Source organism: Sinocyclocheilus anshuiensis, unplaced genomic scaffold (genome assembly GCF_001515605.1).
Source record: "Sinocyclocheilus anshuiensis isolate Anshui unplaced genomic scaffold, SAMN03320099.WGS_v1.1 scaffold207, whole genome shotgun sequence".
Taxonomy (NCBI): domain Eukaryota; kingdom Metazoa; phylum Chordata; class Actinopteri; order Cypriniformes; family Cyprinidae; genus Sinocyclocheilus; species Sinocyclocheilus anshuiensis.
In genome coordinates, this window is record NW_015551045.1 from 1,178,129 (window position 1) to 1,203,182 (window position 25,054).

General features: G+C 36.5%; 1 protein-coding gene across 1 annotated transcript in view; it reads right to left on the minus strand.

Moving 5' to 3' along the window:
* Nucleotides 1–927: 927 nt before the first annotated feature.
* Nucleotides 928–25,054, minus strand: part of LOC107661673 (gamma-aminobutyric acid receptor subunit alpha-1-like) — a 28,336-nt gene continuing 4,209 nt past the window's right edge. Inside the window, exons 4-10 of the mRNA XM_016451384.1 lie at nt 22,358–22,425; nt 20,610–20,830; nt 18,107–18,189; nt 17,558–17,701; nt 15,515–15,667; nt 2,124–2,359; nt 928–1,927 (exon numbers count right to left, since the gene is read on the minus strand). Of these exons, the coding sequence (XP_016306870.1) occupies nt 1,628–1,927; nt 2,124–2,359; nt 15,515–15,667; nt 17,558–17,701; nt 18,107–18,189; nt 20,610–20,830; nt 22,358–22,425 (1,205 nt within the window). The 3' untranslated portion in view covers nt 928–1,627. The remainder of the gene's footprint in view (nt 1,928–2,123; nt 2,360–15,514; nt 15,668–17,557; nt 17,702–18,106; nt 18,190–20,609; nt 20,831–22,357; nt 22,426–25,054) is intronic.

Here is a 25,054-nt window from a genome sequence, read left to right on the forward strand (position 1 = left end):
AATATACGTTCACTATGGGCTGTGAGACAAAAGGCAGTGTGGCTGATACTTTCTTCAGTGATGTTTTTGAAAGGTTGCCCATCTAATAAAAAAAAAACAAGGAGAGCACCTTCTAAGAAAGTACACTCTAAACTTGCAAATATATACAAGGCAGTACTCTTGATTCGCTCTGACTTGTTCACTTTAATGCTAGCGAGTAGCAGCACAGAAGTGATAAACCTAGTGCCATCATTTTTATATCCCATGTGCGCTCGCCAAAAAGCATCTACTAAAATAAATAGAGTATTTTAATGCTAAATATAAAATTGCATTCCGACACCAAGACAGACGTTTACATTCTTTCTATGCACCAACTTTAGTCCCTCTTTAAAAACTCTTTATAATACCTTTCACTTATATCGGCACACGCATAATCAAAAAAAGGTAAATCAAAACTAGTGTCTAGTGGATCTAGAAAATCTAGACATAAATAAAAATAAAATAAATATTCATATACCCGAATTTCCTCAATGATCTGCGCAAATCGAAACACAATGCAATCTCGCTCTCTCTGTCAAGCACTGAGTTTGTACCTTGTAGTTACATTTAGCAAAGCTCAAAATTAATATTGACATCTTTATAATATTTACATGAAAACAAAATAAATAGTACGCTTTATGATATACACATTAATCTTTTCTCTACACTTTTAATATCCATGAGTAAATGATTGTTTTTTTCCCCACTGAGACATGTTTTATTGCTGTTAATGTAATCCTAAGGTTAAATAACAGAAGATCCAGAACACAGGCTAAAGAGAGAAAACAGAGGAGCACATGACTGTTTAAATCAAGCTGTTAACTGGGTAATCTGTTGCACCCATGCAAAAATTGCTAATGTAATGCAAAAACATATTTTATGTTAAAAGAATCTTAAAAGAACAGTTCACCCCATTTTTTTTTTATTTCACCCTCATGTTGTTTTAAACCTGTCTGCTTTTTTTTCTTCTGAAAGACAAAAGTAGAAGATTCTTCAGAATGTTTAGACATACATTAACACAATCAGCACATATGTCCAAAAACAAACAAAAAAAGGCAATGAAAGCGCCATAAAAACTGCATACGTCATCTATATTTCTATGTGGCAGGAACTCATCAGAAGACTTGGAATAAAGTGCGTGATTTGCAAGGACTGCTTTTACTTTTACGCTGCGTGTTGTTGTTGACAGACATGGTCGCTAAAACAAAAGTAAAGCAAAGTGTCTCCTTTTGTGTTCAACAAGAGCATACAGGATTGGAACAACACGAGGGAGAGTATTTAATGAAATAATATTTTTTTGGGGTTAACTATTCTCTAAGGAAGGGAGTTTTAAACTATAATTCTATGTGCATTTGCAGAATAGCATTCTCTCAGGTCTGATATACTGTGTCTGTTTGTATATATATAGTATGAGTTCCCTTCCAGTGCAGTGGTTTGTACATAATACAGTCGCTCTCGTTATTATAGGAAGATACAGTATGTTACATATGTCGACACAAACTTGAAAGTGGGAGCTGGACTATCATTGAAACAAATCGTTTCGCTTCACTGTTTTTGTTATTGTTTAGAAACATAAGAAAGAAAAGAGAGAAAAACCGAGGAGATGGAATTAGTGTGGCTGCTGGGCGCCCTGTAATTTGGGTTTTTTATTCAAGTAAGTGGCCCAATACACCAAGTTAAAGGTCCCGAAGAGCAGCGGGAAGGCTATTCTGGCGATCCTGTCGATCTTGCTCACGCTGTTGAAGGTCTTCTTGGCCTCGGGGGGTTTGGGTTTTGGCTCTTCCTTGGGCTCGGTTGGCGGAGGGGGGGCACTTTTAGCAATAGTTGCCAAACCAGGGTCTCTGGCAATGTTCGGAGCAAACGTTGTCGCCGTCGCGGCCGTGTAGGTGTTGTTCTTTTTCAGCAATGCACACACACACACACACACACAAATACAACATATGTGCCTTCAATAGCTGCAACACCTTCATTTCACCCCCACCAGTAATAATAATAATAATAATAATAATAATAATAAACACAATACACTTGAGAGTGAGAAAATTATGACAATTTTCATTTTTATGAACAAATCTTTTATTGGTCTATGACTAAAATGTTTTTTTTTCTCTTTTATTTGAAAACTGAAATGGCTTTACCTTTTCTGGCACCACACTTTTCCCATCCCAGGCGTAACCCCTCTTGGTGAAGTAGTTAACAGTGGCAAACTCAATGAGAGCAGAGAAGACAAATGCGTAGCAGACGGCGATGAACCAGTCCATGGCTGTGGCATAGGCCACCTTGGGCAGAGAGTTTCTCGCGCTGATACTCAGGGTGGTCATGGTAAGGACAGTGGTCACTCCTGCAGTGGACAAAGCATAAGAAAAGAGCTTGCATTAAACAACTATATGTCAGGTTTTAATCAATCTGCCAGAAAACAAAATAGTGTTTAATAGTGTTGGGCCCCTTTTGTCTTCAGAACTGCCTTAACTTCTATTTTCGACAAGGTAACGGAAACATTCCTCAGAGATTTTGGTTCACATTTACATGCAACCCAGGCTCTTTGGAAAAACGTGCTTCTAAATACATTTCTGCAACATCGTTATTACGTACCTTACTGCACGTTTCGTGGCAGTTTCAAAGTGAGTGGCGCTAAAACGCAGGTTCAATACGTGACCCTGGTTGATATAGGCACGTTTTGCTGTGTTTTTATTACATTGCTTCAGGTACATATTGTGGATGTTCATAATTCAAGTATCCGAGGAGTGTTGCTAAACATTAACGCTCTATCGTGTTGAAAATATCCCCTACATCCATCCCTAAACCTGCCCGATAGTGTTAACAAATGCAAAACTGGTATAAAAATGGATTTGTTGATGCAACCGTGCTATTTTAACTTCCTTTTTTATTTTAAAGGGGTCATATGATGCTACATGCACTTTTACAAGTTGTTTGAACTGAAATGTGTGTTGGCAGTGTGTGTACACAACCACCCTATAATGATAAAAATCCACCCAGTGTTTTTTTTTAATCTACTAAAATATTTACTCCTTTCTCAAATCAAGCCGATCTCAGATGCCTGTCTTTGTGACATCACACAGACAGGCCCCTCCCACGATAGTTTGATTGACAGTAGCGTTTCAGCACAGACTGGACTGGTGTCTTATCTTAGACCCGCCTTGAGTGACTGTCATCAGTCCGCCAGTGTTTCACCGCCGGAGCAGATGTAGACAATAATGACTCCTAAGCGATTGAGGTGTTCTGATGTTGGATGTAATCATGAACAGCAGTAGCCATTTACTTCCGACATCTGAGCTGCTGAAGACAGTGGATTACGTTTGTTTGTGAAGGGAATGCTCCCCCGATCTGCCTAAATGCATCTATGTTCACGCGAATCATTCATGATCCAGCCTCATCTACAGAAGAAGTGAGTATAAGGTTCTTTTATGAATCTTTGCAAATCGACTTTCCTAATAATGTGCTAGTTAGCAAGTTTCACGATGAATACGGCTAAAGTAAACAGTCCCTCAGAGAGCGGCTCGGAACTGCCATTGAGAAATTTTAACCAAACTATGTTACAGACTTTTCATTGAGACCCTAAAGAATCATATCAACTTGTGGAAAATGGGCATCCTATGACCCCTTTAACGGATTTGAGCTGTTTTGTCGAACCGTAGTTTCACGGGGTTCGTACCGGAGTTCTTGCATATGAAAACGCATGCATATGAAGCTGTATATGTGACGGCAACGTCCAAAAGTATCAGTTTTCAAATCTCGCAGCATTTTAAAATCGTTTTGAATTCATAACGTAATATCCCTCAAGTAATTATACAAAAATTGATCGAAACTGTGGACGTGCAAATCAAACTTTGTGTGAAAAGGAATAAAAGTTGTGGGAGTTTTACTGCCTCTAGTGTTCATTTCAACTGGAAACCGCAGCGATTCGTGTGTATAGGTACGTTTTTTGAGTTTCGCAGAAATGTAGGTAGAGGCACGTATTTCCGATGAGTTGAAATGATGGTCATTTGAGTTACCATTGCCTTTTTATCAGCTCAAAGTTTGGCCATTCTCCTCTGATCTCTGGCATCAACAAGGCATTTTCTCCCATAGAACTCACTGGATATTTTCTCTTTTTTGGACCATTCTCTGTAAACCCTAGAAGTAGTTGAGCATTCACAGTCACTTAAATCACCTTTTCCCCCATTCTGATGCTCGGTTTCAACCTCTTGACCATGTTTACATGCCTAAATGCATTGAGTTGCTGCCATGCGATTGGCTGATTAGATATCTGAGTTAATATCTCCTGATATTTAAGGTATGCACTGTCTAAAATGGATATTAGTATGAAAGAACAGTGTTTCATGTAGCTACTGTATATCTGTTTTAGTCCTTAATCTATCCATATGTTGAAAATAATGTAATTTATGTAGCTGACAGCACGTATCTACATTTAAGATTCACTCAAAGCTAAAATTACTGTAAATGTTGTATTAGAATGCTACATTAATTCAACAATGACTTCTTTGCACAAGCATGTCTTTCAGACAAACACTAGCCTATATTAAAATGCAAATGTGGATTTTAGTGAATCTTACTGCATCAATAAGAGCCTTCCAAAAGAATAACTGAAATTAAATACATGCTTCTATAAGAGCAATGGCCTCCACAGCCACCCGATTTCTATCCACAGTATCTTTTAGTGTTCATTTCTGCTGTTCCATAGATGTTCTAAGAATTCATTAGCATACTCTGTCACCAATTCAATTCGGAGATAATTTATACCGACCTACATGAAGTACAAAGATCTGCTGAGAGCTTTTTCTGTTTTGTGACCATGTTTTCTCAAAGAGAGCTCCTGTAATGAGGCAAGATCTGCAGTAGACAATGTACTCAGTTCTCTAGACAGTGTTTCTATAAATTTTAGAACACATTTTCAATGTGACAGCTGGCAAACATTCGGTAGTATGAATGATGTGTCCTGTTGAATGTAATCAAACTGAAATTGTAGTGCATATTTTATTAGTGCTATCTCTTCTGCCCAATACGTGCCTGAGCCTTCATCCTGAAGTCAGACTGATCCTCTTGGCAAACACTGATTCTCGTCGCTTCATTAACTATGTTTATTATCTGTTCTTAAGCTACAAAAGTAATACCAGAGAAAAGTAACCCCAAATTGCTTGTTTGCTTTCACGTGACAAACATGTCAATAAGGTATCTTTGGTACTTCAGTACTATTCATAATAAAAATAGCTAAATATTTAGGGCAGATTTTGCCGAAAGTGTCCATGTGAAACAATAATCTGATAGTTATTCCACATGCTGTAAAGATACACCCAAAGGTAACGCTCTAATTAGTTTAGTAAGCATGGTTATTAAAAATTTCCACTCATCTTGTTTAAATACTGAACATTTGTTAAGATGATCCGTATCTTTTCACAACATTTTCTTTGACACACACACCAGGATAGGAGCCAAATTAAGGAACAATGAATAATGATATTGCAACAAAAATGAAATCAACTCTCAAAGGTGTTCAGTAATGTTGTTAGGGAAAGAAAGCCTGTGGAGACTATAAATGATGGAGAAAAAAAAAAGAGAGCTAATTTTCTTTTTGGCAAGCATGTAATATAGCGATAAAATTATTAATGTTTCTTTCTTTCTTTTTGATCCACAAGGGGGGAGATGGGGGAGTGTTCGAGAAACATGTCTGAAATAATTATTTTTGCTTTTCTGTTTGGTGATGCTAATAAAAAAAAAAAACCTGGAGAAGATTCTAGATGCTTTTATTTATTTATATATATTCATATATATATAGTGCCGTAAAATGATTAATCGCGATTAATCACATCCAAAATAAAATTATTTGTTTACATAATATATGTGTGTGTGCTGTGTATATTTATTACATATATATAAATAGACACACATGCCTCTATATATTTAAGAAAAATATGTTATGTTTATATATTAAATATATTTATATATAAATTAAATTACGTGAATATAAATGTATACATATAGATATTTTCTAAATATATTCTGTATGTGTGTGTATTTATATATACATACTGAATATACACAGTACACACACATATATTATGTAAACAAAAACTTTTATTTGGGATGCGATTAATCGCGATTAATCGTTTGACAGCACTAATATATATATATATATATATATATATATATACAGTATATATATGTTATATTTATGGAATATATATTTATTTATGGGATTTCAACAAAATAATTAATTCTGTGAGTTCCTTATGTACTATTCAACACTTTCACATCCTAGGCAAGGCCTAATTTCCGTATTACTCTCAGAAATTGCATGGTGAACTTGCACTTTATCTTTGGTGTTAAAGGGCCTTTTCAGCAGCTTTGTTTTGGTTTAATTTGAGTTCCGGCTGTCTTGAGTTATTTAGCCATTTCTCTTTCTCTCTACACTGATAATATTAAGCTTACTGTTCCATGCACGTGCACACATAGACATCAAAGGGGGCTTGAGCACCTGCCCTTCTTCTTCCTCAAGAGAAAGTGCCCTTTTTTTCTGGGGAGGGTCTTTTTAACATTTTTTTCATAAATGAATATATGAAGAGTTTAGTTCCAAAACGCTATAAATGCATTTTGATTAATTTGAGTAAAAATGGGTTTTCTTTACCCTTCCTCGAGAGAAAGTGCCCTTTTTTTCTGGGGAGTGTCTTTTTTTTAATATAAATGAATATATGTATAGCTATATGTGCGCGTGTGTTTCTGTTTGCGCACAGCTTTCCCTGTCAAACTAATAAAAAACCTAAATATCAGGTCGGGTCAGGAAATGTTGAGACCAGGGTGCGAACTACGGGGGAGCTAGGGGGAGCTCGGCTCCCCTTAATAAGACATGGGCTCCCCTGAAAACGTGATTTGTGAAATCCCCCCATAAAAAAACCCAAGTGGGCTCCCCCAAAGTCCACGGTATAGTTCGAACACTGGTTGAGACTGTCGAGTTCCGACGCCCCACCGCGCAGGCGCAGCACAGCAGTGTAGCACACATTGATCTGCACATGCGCATCAGGCAGAGAGCCGCAGAAGTGAAGCCCTCCCTCCCTTTCCAGTTGTGTTTGTCTTGGTGTGGACTTGAGTGGTGATGAACAAAAGACTAAGCTACCTGTGCCTCGAATTTACAGCTAATTACCCAAAAGACAAAAATAAATTATAGTTAATTTGCCTTGCTAACATCCATGACTCATGACAGCTACATGATTCAGTTCACTGCATGATTCAGTTTAAAATGCATTTAGAATGATCACAAAATTCAAGATATGGGGGCAGAAATGTATATATTTATATCATTTAATATAGTTAATCAGTATCACGCGAAGACTGACGTTTTTTCCACCAAAAAGCAGTATGATTACAAATGTGATATTGATTTTATATAGCAGTTCAATAAACAAGAATTTAATATTAAGATACTTACGTTTTAGACACAATATTGACTGACAATATGACAAATATAATTCCAATTTGCATCTCTGAGCAACATGACGGTGTTTCGTTCCTGAATGAATCAACCGTTTAAATGATTTGGTTCAGTTGCAATGACTCACTTATTAACAGTGACTTGCTGCCACCTACTGGCGGTTTTAATTTCACATTTAAAGTGTCTTTTAATTTTTTTTTTAATAATTATTCAATATTCAAATATTCAACGTGTTATGTTTAAAATATCAAAACAATATGAATGCATTTGTAACTGCAGGTTAAATACATGCATGTCCTGCATTAAACAGTGTGTAAATGCATCTAAGTGCCCCTTCTAATGCAGATTCTGTGTTTTCTCTGTATTGCAAAGATGAATTTTGTCAACACTGATTTCATTTGCTTGCTAACAGCTCAAATGACTTATTATTCTAATTGACTGATTCAATTTAAGAATTTGACTCAAAAGATGATGCACACTTTAGAAATGGCTTTATAAAGGTAAAAATGCCCATAAAAGGTAAAAATCTATTTAAACTTATTGGAAAAGATTCATTTATATCACTGCTGTGAACTGATCACCACACAGAACATGAAGAATATCAAAAACTGTAGGAGTCAGCTGTCCACGGCAGTCCTTAAGATATAAGACCAATAACACAATATCATCTAATTATCGTTATCGATAAAATCCCAGAAAATATTGAGATATATTTTTGTCAATATCGCACACTCCTAATATATTTAATGTTTTGATTAGAAAAAACCCAAATTAAAATAAATATGAGAAGTGCCCTTTTTTCCACTTGAGCCCCTGCCCCTCAAAATGTCTGTACACGTCCCTGTACAGTTCTATGTCTCAACAATGTTATCCTGGTCTTGAGACCTTTCCAGCAGCAATATGAACCTTCTCTCTGGTTTAATTTGCTTAAAAAAACCCGAGGTCTCCAGAGTAATATCTTCAGCACAATATGTTCAGCCTTGTGCTGCTGCTTCTGTGATATACAGGTAGTTCCTCCTATGGACCCATAATACTGGTCATCATTTTCCTTTAACATCATAGTCTTGTGACATTACTGACTTCTTCACACCAGCATAAACCACACTATCGGCATTATGCCTCGTTATATATCAAGTTATGGAACTGCAGGGCCGTTTATCAGTGTGTTGTGCTATCATAGAGAATTACACCATTGTCTCTTAAAGGGATAACTCACCACAAAAAAAAAAAAATGAAAATGTACTCATTATCTACTCACCCTCATGCTGTCCCAAAACTGACTTTCCATAAGGAATTATTTGGCAGAAAGTTCCAAGCTACTGGAAGTGGACAAGACAGCTGTGGTCATCATTTACTCTTATTAGAAAGAAAAGGAGCTTCTTGGACATCCTTCTACATATCTTTTGTGTTCTATCCAAAAAGAAAGTGATACCTAAGGTTTAGCAAATATTGATGGAACTGTACACTTTGGGTAAGTTTTCCCATCAATCAAGCATGTACAGAAAAAAAAAGTACAGAAATAGTTAAAAAACTGCCCATATTTCAGCGCCAATTTGTGAGGACAGCATTTTATTTAACTTCATTTTTTTAAAGGTTTCATTTCATTTGAGTTCCAAAACTGCAGAACGATTACTGTTTTTTAGGGATGCATGAAATTGGATTTTTGCTGATATTTTTGGAAACAACACCAAGTCTCTCCTGTGCAGAGATTACACATAAAGATAAACACATTATTTTTACTTCTGGATAGTTTTGAGCAAAATTGTGAAAATAATTTTGCTATATTAAACCCTACAAATACAACTCATCATATACACTATAAACACTTTAAAGGAGACAGACATGTAGATGTTTGTGAAAGATGTTTTCTTTGTTTTGGAGGGATGATGATTTTTAAATCTTACCCTATTGCATCACAATTTGTTAATACTTTAGTATAGTTAGAGGTGGATCATTTTATCAGCTGTTTATTATTCATGCAACAATGCAACAATACATATTACTGTTATAGTTTTTATTAATAACCATTGCTATAGAGCTGATAACATTGTCTAGTGCTCTTATGAATGTTTTTAGCATGATTTGTGAAAATTTAACTACTATACTGAATGACATAGCATAGACTTCTTCATGGCTAGTGTTTGTGTATTTCATTTCATTCTGTAACCTACTTGTTCTACAGATATTTTAAATACTATTGTTTTTGACAGCGTTGATAACGTTTCTGAAAGATACTATCATGATATTTTTTGCGTTTGCCTTACCGTAATGCAATAACCTGTCCATGGGCTTTTTTGATTACTGTCAGTTTAAGTGCTGGCGATCAGTGTTGCCAGATATTGCTATTAAAACAAACAAAAAAAAATATATAAAAAAATAAATAAATAAGCTGAACTTATTTAAAATCTTTTACAATTAAGATAAGATAAAGATATCGCTTCCCCTAAACTGCAACGTCCTACTTTATTAACTTCCTAAATTGTCAAATTAAGTAAAAAAGACAAGTCCAAAGGCTGCGCCCGCAAATCAGTTATTCAGAGAACAAATTTTATTTTTGAACATGAAAAATCTACCGAGGTCCGGGCCTCATATAGCTGGCTATGGGCCTGGTTAGAACTAAAACTATAGTAAAGATTAACTTCCTAAATTGTCAAATTAAGTAAAAAAGACAAGTCCAAAGTCCAAAGGCTGCGCCCGCAAATCAGTCATTCAGAGAACAAATTTTATTTTTGAACATGAAAAATCTACCGAGGTCCGGGCCTCATATAGCTGGCTATGGGCCTGGTTAGAACTAAAACTATAGTAAAGTTATTTTTATAATGAGGGTACATTGAGGGTACAATTTGATGTTTACATTTTAAGCCTTTCTCGGCCGATTCTGATAACGTTCCGATAATATTATTATCTGTATTTATTCAGGTATTAAGTGCTTGTGTCCTAACACTTGTCAAGGATGCTCATACGAGATGTAGTTCAGTTTCATGAATCAAGATGTTGTTTCTTTACCAAAAGTGGCAAAAAGAGACAAATGACAGATAACATAAATGCACTATAAAGCTGACATTATGGGAATACCCTTCAGGTGTGATGACGGTCTGAAGCCCAATGAGATTTTTATCCTAGTTCATTAGCTGATGGCATTAAGGCGCCATCAGTGCCTCAAAAGAACCAACACTTGGTTGCCAACACTTCTCAGATCTCTTTTCTTCAGGAAAACAGTTTATCTGCCCATGCTGTCTTCAGAGTTTTATTGTGTTTCAGCAACTCCCTTTAAGTGGAGTTTATGTTCCTTTAAGGTGGAACACAATGCTGTTTCTTTTTGAGAATGGAGAAAGCTTGGCCCGTCAGAATGGTTCTGTCTCTCTACTTTCGTTTTGTAATCTGAGGAGTTTGGCAGTGGGCAGATGACACTCTTCCTCCACGAGTGTTCAGGATGCATGGACCGATTTGATGCTTCAGGCTATCAAAATTTGGCAATTGCTCCTTGGCTGATTCTGCTCTATGGTGGTTTGTACATGATACTAGGATTTGCATTTGGGGACGAAGTTCACCAGTTCCAGTTCTTCCATTAGGCCTGATTTGGAACTGTATCAAATTTCTGTTTTGTTGGCAATCGGCACTCAAGTGCTCGTGACTCTTTATCTCCAGGAGATCGGCTGTTTTCGGAGAGAATCGTAAAGCTGTATCTTTCTTTTATAAATCTGATCAAACTAAAGACTCTTTGGAGATATGAAGGATGCTATACTCTATAGGTACTCAAGATTAACATGAGATTGGGTGAAATTGTGTGTGTTATGTCCCCTTTAAGGTGGATGTCCAGAGTTGCTACGAAACATGCACCAACTGATGGTGTTGCTTTGGGGAGGGAAACACTTGTTCCTTGTTTCATGTAAGACGAGACGACTGAGACCTTTCCAATATGCTTGTGTTCCGTCACAGGACTAGAAGGTTTAACAGGGCCTCCATCTGAACTGTTGGAGTCAGGTTTGGAGATAATTTTGACTCTTAAGAAGGTTTGGTTCTTGGCCTTGGTCTGGAGGGTTTCTATAGTGTCAGCTACACTCTTTAAAATAAAGGAGTTTAAAAGGTTCTTCACAGTGATGCCATAGAAGAACCATTTTTGGTTCTACAATCAGGGCTCAATTTGAGGGGGGATGCGGGGGGATGACATCCCCATGGTTGAAAAAAATTACAAAAAGCATCCCCTCAGTAAAACCACCATCCCCCCTTACCATCCCCTTTGGATTAATAATGTGTATTATGTAAAACTTATCATGCAAATGAAATGTTAAAATGATCTACTTAAGATAATTCACGAATAACGGCGATTGGCCAATCAGAACTCGGTTCTGTAACAAGCTGCACACAAGCGGAAGCAAGTTTTCGTCATTTTTCGCGCAAAATGGTTCAAGCGCAACTTTTGAATTTCTTTAAAAAGAAGACAACAGAAAAGGTATGATTTTTCCTTCATTAGAATTTAAAAACATTCCCCTGACATACTGTTATTGTGCTGTATGTGTAACTGTGAGGGATTGAGAGATGATAGGAGAGCTGACATTATCGAGTCATCGACCTTGCAAAAACCAAACAAAAACACGCCTTGAGAGTCCAAATGCATGCGCGATGAAGCTTACAGGTTAAAATAACCTTATAATTCAAGCAATTAAAGAAAAAATACCCATGTATGAGTTTTTATATTAATTGCACAAGCAATGTACTTTTCTGAATATCAGTAGGCCTACATGTGCGAGCACAAATGTGCTATTCATTTTATACAATAGTGCATAGTAACACGGTGTTTCGTTCCTTGAATGAATCAGTTTTTGAATGAATCAAGTGAATCAGAGACACTTTCCCTGCATCCCAATGTACATATTATCCAGCCTATCTGCCCTAAATAGTATTGAAAATTACTAATATCACATAGAATTTAAGATGGATAGTATGCACATTGGGACGCAGGCTTGTTACGTTTCTAATTGAATCAGCTGTTTTGAACGAATCGTTTGATTTGAACGATTCAATAAATCATTTATCAAAACAGGGGCTTGCTGCCACCTACTGGTGGTTTTATTGTCATCATTATTTATCCATGCCTAAACTAGCCAAGTTTTCAGCACAAAAGCACATTTAGCAAAATATTGTTTAATTATCAATATTGACCAAAATTCCTCCATTTCAGGCCCAAGAAGGAAAAAAAAAGCTTATAAATAATTGTAACAGAAAGGTTCTTCAGATGTTAAAGGTTCTTTATGGAACCATTTAGACAAAAAGGTTCTTCTATGGCATCGTGAAGCACCTTTATTTTTAAGAGTGTACTGACGCAGCTTCTCGTTCTCTACTCAGGGTTACATGTAATGGAGATGTTTTGTTTTGATAGATTGAAGAGTTGTTGAGATAGAGCCTCTCATCCAAGTTTGGCTCGACATAGTGAACAGACATTAATATGAAATTTATGTGCACTCATTTCTGTGCGGCTTGGTCCAGTGATCATCTAAACCAATTTTGAGAAAGCGAAAAAAAAAAGGAATACATTACATTTTAAAACGGTGTCTCCAATAATGGGCTAATGTAAGATATTGAATGTGATCAATGTGAGAAGATTAATCAGGTGAACTAAAAATGTTGTTTCTAAAGCAAAGGGTTATAACCAGCGTGCAATTTGTGAGGGGTGGGTGTTAAAACAGGTGGTAACACCGCCCCCCCCCCCTTTTATGAAAAGAAAAACCACAGTGAATACTGTTGTGCTCACAGTCAAATTAAGAATTTATGATTTTGCAGTTTGCATGCTTCTCCTAAAAAAGCACTAGCAACTGAAAATGAATAACTTTTTAAGACCAAATAAGAAAAAAAAAATTTTGATGTTTGCTAAATTTGAGCAAGATCCTCGAATCCTGTTCTGTTCCAAATCCTGCCGACCTAGATATCGTACAAAGGATTTCCGGGATGTGCCTGAAGCTGAATACCTTAATCAGAAAGGCTTGGATGATGACTTCTAAACAAATAACGCATTCATATATGAATATGCAGTATATGAAGTCACTCCTTGTGCTTGTTGGATAGCAGGTGAGGCAGGCGACAGCACAATATTTTTGAAGTATCAACGCAATAGTGAATGTGTAAAGCAAACGAGTGTAAACTCTATGAGTGAAAATGAGCAAAAAGACTTGTTCTGAAATGTGTGAATTTTGTCATGGCAACCAGAAACATTTCACACTGATTTCCTACAAGGGCTGTGCTGAAATGTTGGCTAGAAGCATAGAGATTTGTGACCCTAGCATTAGACCACCCCCTTCATTATCAGCTTTCAGATGATGTATAAATCTCAGTTTCACAAAATGGACACTTATGACTTGTTTTGTGGTCCATGGTCACATATGCAAGTAGAAGCCTCGTTTGTTAAGGTGTACATATTAGGACATGCTCAGTGTCAATTCACGCAGTTGTACAGTACAGCAGCTGTCATCGAATCTGTTTAAACTGGCAGATCACTCGACCACTGAACGAGTCTGGAGCAAATGTGTTTTGTGTAACACGTATGAATAAAATTATGAGTAAATGAAGGATTGGGGCTTGTCTGTTTGTTGGACATGGGTTCAAGTTATTTTCTCAATGGCTTTCAAAACGTGGTGGGGACTAGGGTTGCAAAAAGGTGGAAAATTTCCAGTGAATTTCGGAAATATTCCAGACATTTTGGAAACTTCCCAGGATTTTTTGGAATATTCCAGGGATTTTTGGAAATTTACCAGAAATGTTCCACCCCTTTGCAACCCTAGTGGGGACATGTCTATCCCACACACAAATTACCTTTTGCAAATATTTTATAATAAAACAATACATTTATGAATTATTAAATAATTTTGCCATTGCTACAGATTCAGACCCAAATACAAATAGTGGCTTTGCTTCACACCCTTAACAATTAAGCTTGATATTCCAGCTTGTCCTTTGGGTCACACCTTAGTTTGGAGACCAATTCTCACTATTAACTATTAACTACAACTTTTGCCTCAATAAACTCCTAATTTGCTGCTTATTAATAGTTAGTAAGGTAGTTCAGGGTTCAGGGTTGGACATGGGTTCAAGTTATTTTCTCAATGGCTTTCAAAACGTGGTGGGGACTAGGGTTGCAAAAAGGTGGAAAATTTCCAGTGAATTTCGGAAATATTCCAGACATTTTGGAAACTTCCCAGGATTTTTTGGAATATTCCAGGGATTTTTGGAAATTTACCAGAAATGTTCCACCCCTTTGCAACCCTAGTGGGGACATGTCTATCCCACACACAAATTACCTTTTGCAAATATTTTATAATAAAACAATACATTTATGAATTATTAAATAATTTTGCCATTGCTACAGATTCAGACCCAAATACAAATAGTGGCTTTGCTTCACACCCTTAACAATTAAGCTTGATATTCCAGCTTGTCCTTTGGGTCACACCTTAGTTTGGAGACCAATTCTCACTATTAACTATTAACTACAACTTTTGCCTCAATAAACTCCTAATTTGCTGCTTATTAATAGTTAGTAAGGTAGTTCAGGGATCTAAAATATGCTCATGCAGAATAAGACATTGATATGTGCTTTATAAGTACTAATAAACAGCCAATATACTAGTAATATGCATGCTAATAAGCAACTAGTTAATAGTGAGAATTGGTGCCTAAACAAAAGTGTTACCGTACTTTGCATGATTACAAAGATTTGTTTTTTGGCCAAATTCTAAGGCAGCATCACAGGCATGAGTTGATGAGAAACGCTGGACATTTTGCTACATGTCTTTGCTACACGCTAACATCAAACTCTCTGGTCTTGTGTGTACAGTACTGTATGTTTCATGAGGAACCGTGTTTGTGTGATGCATGGAGGAAGATTATTCCAGATCAATCATTTATGAGATTGCATTTCAGATAGGATGCTGCTTTAGAAAGCATAGACCTAGACAATACAACAGCTCGCTCGCTTTGAAGATGCTGGGAAAGAGCTGCTGCAGAGTGACGCTAACAGCTCATTGATTGCTTAACTTAAAGATCAATTAGGACACTCACCAAACACAGTTCTGGCGGGGACAGATTCCCTGTTGAGCCAGAAAGACACCTGGGACAGGATCACAGTCATGATGCACGGCAAATATGTCTGGATGACAAAGTAACCGATCTTCCTTTTGAGGTGGAAATGTGTTTTCATGACAACATACTCTCCTGGAAGTGAAAGAGAAAGAGATTTTTTTAATATACATTAATTAATGCGTATATTAATTAGGACAGTCACTTAAACATGTTAATTTACCATGGTTCATGCTCCCTAACCCGTATGTACGACAGCAGCGGCACAGAATGAATGAGTCAACACATACAAACCTGTTTTCTAAAACTACTTTCTGCCTATGCAAAGATTACTCAACGTCTATACAACAGTATCGTTGAAGTATCTTCATTTAGGGACTTTTCTCTGCAAATACTGATATGCAAGATTAACTATAATATATCTGAACAGATATCATGTAGTTATGTAATTTACTATTTCTTTAAAGCATATAATACTGCTTATACAGTATGCATATATTATTATGGCAGATCATGCATTATTCATTAATCACTGCACTGCACCTTTTTTGTCTATATTCACGTGTATGGAAAACATCATGGAATTTATGCGCTTTATGTCTGATATTCTGCACCTGCATTTCCCACATGGGAACAAATAAGCATATAGTGCTCATATGTCTCATATGTGTTTTCATCTGGAAGATGGGATATTTAGAGCATGTGCAAAATGCTACAAAATCATTCTTAGTTGATTTTAGAGCAATTCAGGAGATGCTCATGATTTAGAATGCATATGAATCTGATGTTTATCAGATGGTTTATATGCAAATATGGTGCTTCAAATAGAACATGCTCTATGATGCTCTTTTTCACATTTCAGTATTGTACTTCTTGAAAAGCAAAGTAGAATTTGTGTTGTAGTCTGAATTAGCTTTCAGTAAACTGCATTTAAAAAACAAAAAACTGCACAATGTGGGTCCAGAAGCCTGAAACCACAAGTGAAATTAAGGAAAATATTAAATAAATAAAATATTTAATACAAAAATCTTTCATCACAAATTATAGTAACATCCTAATAATTTGAGTGAATAGTACACTACCATAATGTTTTTTTTCTGACACAAAGAAGGTTAAAACATCAATCCGTCAAAATATTGTCATTGAAAGAGTTTACTGACTGATGATAACTAGATCCACCAAATCATATTACTGAAAAGAGAGGTAGTCCAATGAAAATGTCACCCACTTTGGATCCTTTTGTTACAGTACCTGTGTAGTTGGCCAATAAAAGAGGGAGCAGAATAATAATTTGCACATCCACAAGGGATATTATTAAACCTGGAGCATGCTACCTTGCTAAACTTACTAAAACATCAAGTCAAGTCAAATGAACATCCAGTCATATCAACATTCCCTTGTCATTTGAGGTGTAATATTGAGATTGCATAATTAAAATGTTGGGAATGCATATGTAACTGTCTGTAAATTATTTATTTGCCAAACAACTGCAATTTTCTGCGAATCTGAGACAGTTCCAGAGGGATTCAGATGAGAGGATCCACATCAGCTTTGGCGTCTGCGCTCTCTTGCTATGAATTGTCATTATTGTTCTGCATTCTCATTGGTTTGTTGGCATGTTGGTGATTTCACGAATAGAACAATATTTGGCCGAGATACAACTGTACATCTGAGGGTGCAAAAAATCTAAATATTGAGAAAATTGCCTTTAAAGTTGTCCAAATGAAGTTATTAGCAATGCATATTACTAATCCAAAATTAAGTTTTGATATATTTACAGTAGGAAATGTACAAAATATCTTTATGGAACATGATCTTTACTTAATGTCCTAATGATTTTTGGCATAAAAGAAAAATCAATAATTTTGACCCATACAGTGTATTGTTGGCTATTGCTACAAATATACCCCAGCGACTTAAGACTGCTTTTGTGCTCCAGGGTCACATATATTGCTACTTTGGCTAAACTTACTAAAACATAACCATAGGCTTCATTTCTAAACATCAGAAGGTGGAACCACGCACCAGTGCTGGACTGCACCACACCCGAGTCGACCGTCTGTCCCATCAAGTCATACTGGTTGAGCCGAGAGCCGTCGTCAGCCACGACCACAGACTGCGCTGCCCCTCGCGTCCAAACGTACACCACCTCAGCCCTCGTGTAGGCATCTGACGCAAACAAACAACACACAGAATCAAGCGTCACTTGTCAGCCGTATATACTGCAGCGGACTCTCAAGCACATCGGAGACGCAGCACACGCTGAAATATTTAGAGCCTCGTGGCTTTGAGTCACAAGCTTGTTTTTTATTCATGTGTCTTCCCCCCCTCACTCTTCCTCCAGCGCAGACGCATCTGTTCTTTCTCTGCGAGGATTAGTTGGGTCGGGGTAGAGCTCGCTAAATCCGTTCGGCTGGCTGAGTGGATGCGGGTGTGTGACGTGTTGTGTCAGAGATGATCTCTACGCTCTGTGGGCCTAAGAGAGAGTCCCCATCTGCTCACACTACTCAGCCTGGAGACTCGCAGTAATATGTGAACTTTCAACCGAAGCTTGTAAAATGACGCAGTACTTACAGCTGCCGAATTTGAGAGGGCATGCATGGGCGTCCATTGGGAAGTCCTCCAAATGCATCGGACATTCAGCTCTGACTGTAAGCCTGAGACAGACAGAGAGAAAGCGTGATACAATATTATAGTTTTGACTGTTAATTAACCCCCACCCCACTGATACATTTGGACGAGGATACATGTATTTGTATATAATTGTTATTAAGCGGTGTAAAGCAATGCATTAATATGGAACTCCACTGATGTGCTGTTGCTGCTCGCCCATTCTGAATTTAAAGATGTAACCATACATTTTACCATTTGTGACCCTTGATCACAAAACCAGTCATAAGGGTCAATTTTTTGAAATTGGGATTGATGCATCATCTGAATATATAAGTTTCCATTGATGTATGGTTTGTTAGGATAGGACAATATTTGGCCGAGATACAACTGAGAATCTGAGGGTGCAAAAAATCTAAATATTGAGAAAATCATCTTTAAAGTTGTCCAAATGAAGTTCTTAGCAATGCATATTACTAAACAAAAATTAAGTTTTGATATATTTATGGTAGGAAATTTACAAAATATCTTCATGGAACATGATATTTATTTAATATCCTAATGATTTTTGGCATAAAAGAAAAATTGATAATTTTGACCCATACAATGTATTGTACAAATATACAAATATAATATATTTTGTGGTCCAGGGTCACATTTGTGTTTATTATAGCATTAAATTTGCTATATTATCTAAATACTATGCATACTGAAGCCATCTGAGGGTAAATATGAACAGTCCCTTGTCATTTGAGGTGTAACATTGAAATTGCATAATTAAAATGTTGGGAATGCATATGTAACGGTCTGTAAATTATTTATTTGCCAAACAACTGCGATTTTCTGCGAATCTGAGACAGTTCCAGAGGGATTCAGATGAGTGGATCCACATCAGTTTTGGCTTCTGCGCTCTCTTGCTATGAATTGTCATTATTGTTCTGCGTTCTCATTGGTTTGTTGGCATGTTGGTGATTTCACGTGCATTTAGGAAATCAGTCTGCAAATTACTCGCCCAAGCGCAAAAATATGAAACATTTTAACTGTATATTGTCATGTTTCCTCAAGCAAAGAATTTCGAAACTTCACTGAAAACTCATTTTAAAAGTATGGCATCACATTACTATTTATTCCCTACCACTCCCTACCATTTCACCTAACCAGTATATACATCCTACACTGACACCTAACTGTAAGGTTTTACCAGATGGTCTTAGTATAATTATCTTTAATTATCTTTAATATTATCTTTAATCTTTAATATGAGGATATATTTACTTATCAAGTAAACTTTAAACATTTTTAAAGTTCAACCATCGCTTTCAGAGAAAGTTATCAAAATTTAGTGAGATTGCTACTTTAATAAAGCAAAAACACCTGCCAGTGGTTTATAAAAATTACAATAGAGCATATCATTATTATTAATAATAGAAAAATAATCTGGCATGTTTTAGTCCAGATTAAAATCCAAAAATGTACAAGGGTAAACAAAAGTATTTGGTGTTGCTTGATAAACGCCGAAGTGAATACAATACTGAATACCTGTTTGAAAACATTTAAATACTGTTGTGACTTCCTTTCTTGTCCATCACAAGCAGATGTCAGAAAAATAAAGTTTGTGTACAGCAGTAACCATGGTTACCACAGTATTCCTTCTGTTCCATAAGCGCCACCTACTGTCAGAGAGTGAACTTGCATTTCTATTCAGCCCTGATTTTGCTCAGACCCACAGCAAACATGCAGTGTTGTAAAATGTAACTGGTCAGTGGAAGTTAAGCTAATGTGCTTATTAAAAATCCAAACAATTCAGACAATAAGGTATCCAGAATTATTAACCTATCTTGAAGTGCCCACGATAACACAGTGCACCGCTGTTTCATTGACACAGCGTCTTCAAAGCACTCGTGAATTCAGAATTAAACCAATAACATCTTTTCCTCTTCTATGCACCATGACTGACACAAGCAAACTTCATCAAAGCTATTATTACCATGCATTACTGTCTGAACCGCTGGCATATGGGGACCTATGCAACCACTTATATGGTTTATTATGCACTGGTCAGACCGCCCATTTTACACAGGAATTACTACTGCTCAGTTCTCTGACAGCATGATAAATCAGTAAATGTCGACCCCCTATTTGTTGACACAAATATGAACTTCCATCATAATCTACTAATTAAGTAGACTAAAGGATGCTTTATAACATGTGTTGTCCTGATGTGTGCGACTGTGCGTTAGTCCCCTGAGAGACTGAGGTCCATGTTATTTATGACACAGCCAAATATAAAATGACACTAGCAATCCAAAATATACATTTATAGACTAATACGTTTATAAAAAAAAAAAAAAAAGAATATATTTCTATGCTGAGAGAGACCCAGATCGCTTCAGATCAAACACCAACATTAAAAGGAAATTACATGAAAAGGTGATTATTTTCTGAGGAAAATAAGCAGCAGCTTCACCTCATGGTGTAAAGCAGAGTTCCTTCCTCTGTGATCCGCAGCAGTTTGTTAGGCATGGTCATGTTATGGGCGACTGACTTCTTTCCGTTGTGGAAAAACGTGTCGGGGGTCCAGATTTTGCTGGCCATGAGATTGTTGAGACGGAGCACAGCCATGGGACCTTTGAACTTCAGCCTCTCGTCCTTCCAGCTCTGCCTGAAGAACACATCGATGGTGTACTCCTGCAAGACCACCGATAACACATCGTTTTCTCATCCCATGCATGGAGAAATGCTAAAAATTAAAATTCAAATTCAGTTTAAATTTAAGTGTACACTCTCAGAAAAAAAGGTACAAAAGTTGTCACTTTTCAAAAGGACCACTTTTGTACCTTTTGTACATTTTAGGTGCTAATATGTACCTTTAAGGTACAAATATGGACTGTTTAGGTACAAAGGTGTGCCTTTTGAAAAAAAACAAAAAAAAAACTTTTGCACCTTTTTTTTCCGAGAGTTTAGTTTTAGCTTGTTTACTAAAAATGTGTTATAGTATATATATATATATATATATATAAAAACGTTACACTCTTGTGATAGACTTATAGGTCATAGTTACCAGGTGCTGTCAAGCTCCAAATAAAACAAAATAAGCTCCTTTTTCATTCATCCTCAATTGCTTTGAGGATTTTAATTGAGACTTGTAGTTATCGAGTAGCTTTTGTGCAGTGATTTCAGTAAAACTGCAGTCGTCAAGAGGAGCCATGAGCTTTCTGAAGCATCGGTGGCCATAATTAGCGGCATGAATCATTCTAACAACTACTGATCGTCATAGCTGCGAGCATTTTCGCATGATCATCCATTATGACACAGATACAGCCAGATGTAGAGTCGCATAACTGAGCGAATCAGATGTAAAGCAAAAAAGAGAGCTAACATAGCTACAGCATTTTTAACTGGCTTTATGAAATTAGAAGACTTGATTTACAGGCATGCTTGGATAATATGTAGAGTTGCTTCATAACTTATGTTTGGCAGGAGAAATGTGATTCGATCCAGTCAGTATCTGATATTCTGCAGGATACGCAGTTATGTTATGAAAAAATATTAAAAGAGTACATTTCCCTAATCAAGTATATACAGTGGCTCTGAAAAGATCATGAAAGATATACTTAATAATATGTCGTTTCACTATATATCACACTAGGTGGCATCTGCAAACAAATAATGCTAGAGCTTTATGCAGAAATAACTACTTTTCCCGTCATTTTTACATTGTCAAGGTAGTTTTTATAGATGTTCACCTCAAGTTTACAAGGTTCATCACAAGAATTATGAACATGTTTTATTAATGCTTGAACAAACAAGTGTCATTTTATGTTTTTCTCATTTATGGTTTAAAATATTTTATTTATGTTTGACAGGTGTCGATTGCTTAAATCTAAATCATAAATAAATATCACTTGGTATTTTATGTATTCCAAGACTTTTTTTTTTTTTTTTTTAAGTCATTGAAGTGTCCTAACATTTATTTTTTTTTATTATGTAAAGAAGTAATTAAAACATGTGTTCTGGTGTTATAATAAATTAGTCACATTTTCAAGTTTACTTCCACTCTCATTGAATATTGGATCTGGTTTTCACATTTATGATTAAATAACCACATTTCAAGCTTTTCAGTTTGGTAACAAAACATTTAAGCATGTAAACGACTCTTCTGAACAGTGGCTACACAGAAAGCATGTGACATTTATAGAAAGTAAAAAGTTTTACCATGTCGTGGTCCGAGACCGGCCCAATACTCGTCACGAAAATGTCAGTCTTGACTTCGGTTACACGCTCTGTTGAAGCAAGAAATTAGGAGTTTGAGTATCAATCAGTGTTGGTCATGATACCATTTTCTTTTCTTTTCACAAAGCATTCAAATTTCAAATCACATCAAGCAAACCTCACTATAACCTATAAATACTTGGGTGTCGTTTATGTGGAAATGCACCTTACTTTCTTGCCTCGACGAAAAACAGCATGTCTATGTGCCATGGAACGATGACTGATGTTGACAGAAGTTGTTAGTCAGCTTCACTTGTTATTTATGACATGTTGTCACTTTGTGGGCGCTAAGGTAATGCAAGTAAGGTCAAACAAACGCGCTGAAAATTAAAAATTATATGCCGCATGTGTGAGGAGTTCCTTGCCAACTCAATGAATCATTCAGTTCGGTTCAAAGCTAATTTATGTCAGGTGTTAAATGATCTGCATTTATGTGGAAAACAGTGTTTGGTAGATGTGCTTTGTTCATAACAAAACTGCTTTCCACCATCGCCTTCATCACATTTTTGATGAGGCATGCTTTTGCATTTAATGTCGTTCAGTGACTATACTTTCAAAACTTCTTTCAACATCTGATCTCTTGCGTTCATTACAGTGATACATAATTTCTTTCTACGATTGTTTCATAACACTAGATTATTGTAACATGTTTAGCAAATTGCACTATTTTAGTTCTGTTATGTAAGGTGAACATTTTCAAAACTCTTTATACAAAAATCCAAACTGATCACACTTGCTGATCATTCTTCCCAAACCTGAACACATACTTTCATTACAGTTATGTATATCATCAGTCCACATAATCATTGTTTCAAAACACTAAATTATTATATGCATTGAGGACATTTTTGATCTTCTTTCCATTTTGTACCTTTACATTAAACTCATTCAGTTGCAATTAATGCAAGATACTGTATGTTTCAAATCAACCTATTTGTAAATTAAAGATGTTACATTGTTACATTAGATAATACAACTACCTTAACTATGTCATGTAACTAACATAATATCCATATTGTAATAGTATGTTTGTAATGGTATGTTTGTTATAGTCTCTCTCTCTCTCACACACGCACGCACGCACACACACACACACACACAGTTTATACTGAACTCCTTAATAAACCTATTTCTGAACAAAAAACGATTGGAACATTATTGGTTGCTGATTGCTGATTTTGACGAGAAAAAGTACTGTTACATCCGTTTGAAGATGTAAGTTTAGAAATCTCCCACAGGGCTAAAAAACTGGGACACAAATGTACGAGGCGAGAAATCATCAGAGAAACTTCTCTGCGCGTACCTCCAAGCCCAGGCCTGAGACGGTTGTCGTAGCCATCGAGGAGGCTGTCCAGAATCCTGGTGAAAACTGTGGTGTTGTCTTTCTGCTCATCTGCGCTTTGACTGGAGCTGACAATGCAAAACAGCAGACGTTTTATTCAAAACCCATAGCAAAGGGTGGCTATAACACACTCTGATGTGAAAAATCAATGCAACACCCTCCTTGGGGTAACTCTGAAACATCCAGCCTGCTTAAAGAGAATTTGCAATGCAATAGCCTGCAGATAAACAAGATAAACAACTCTGTCTTAGGAGCAAAGGGGGTATACACAGGAACAATGCATTATTAATTAGCTAAAATACTCTTTTAGATGCAAATGAGAAGCATGAGTTCTGGCAACACAAAGCCAAATCCTAAAAGACAAACCCATGAACTCTGTCGCTCATAAATATTTCAGACAATGCTTATGAGAAAAATGCAGTTTAATCATATAGTGCAAAATGGTACTTCACGAATAAGAGCTTGTGAGGATGGTGGCTAATTTGTGCTCCTCTAAAAACAATCACCGGCTGGTCGTTCATACATAATTGCTTGCTTTTTTTGGTAATCATTGGCATTATTTTCCCGCTAGCAGGTACCGGACCACAAATGCGACTGCAGACTCAATAAACACTGTTTGGTGTTTCAAAAATAAGCTTGGCATGGAAACAGATTTCAAGGAGAGGATGAGGTCATCGCGATTAGTTAGCATGAACGCATTTTCAAACAGAGAAAAGAGAGAGGGAGAGACGCGGCAGACCCCAAAAGAGAGAGAAATACAAGTTGTGTCCTGTGGTTTCGTATTATTGCCAGTAATTCCACTATAAATCTTCCCCTAAACCAACATGGACAACTATTGATTCAAAGCAGTTAAATAAAATTTAAGCTCAATTGTCAGATGATATATGCTCGCTGTCGCTTAGAAGAACAGCGCATGCTTTTTCTGCTCATTTCATGCACTCATTTCAATCAGTCTTAATGTCTCCCAGCAGAATTTCCTCTGTGGAGTCCAAAAGTCTGAGAGCACTTTAGTGATTTTCAACAAAATGCTTGACTATTTCTAGGTCACCAATGAACAAATTTCGATGTTGACCATTTTAACTCCTTTCTACAAAGGTCAGATTTCCTTGCTTTAATTGATACAAACATTTTCACATCATACTGATTTGTACAAACGTGCAGACTTGAGCGGTATGCTCTCAATTTTTGTTGCCATCAAATTCTGATTCGTTTTTATTTTCGTTCTACAATAAAAAAAAAAAAAAAGCAAAATAGAGGCATTTTCACAAGTGGTCTCTCACACCTTCGGACCTCACTGG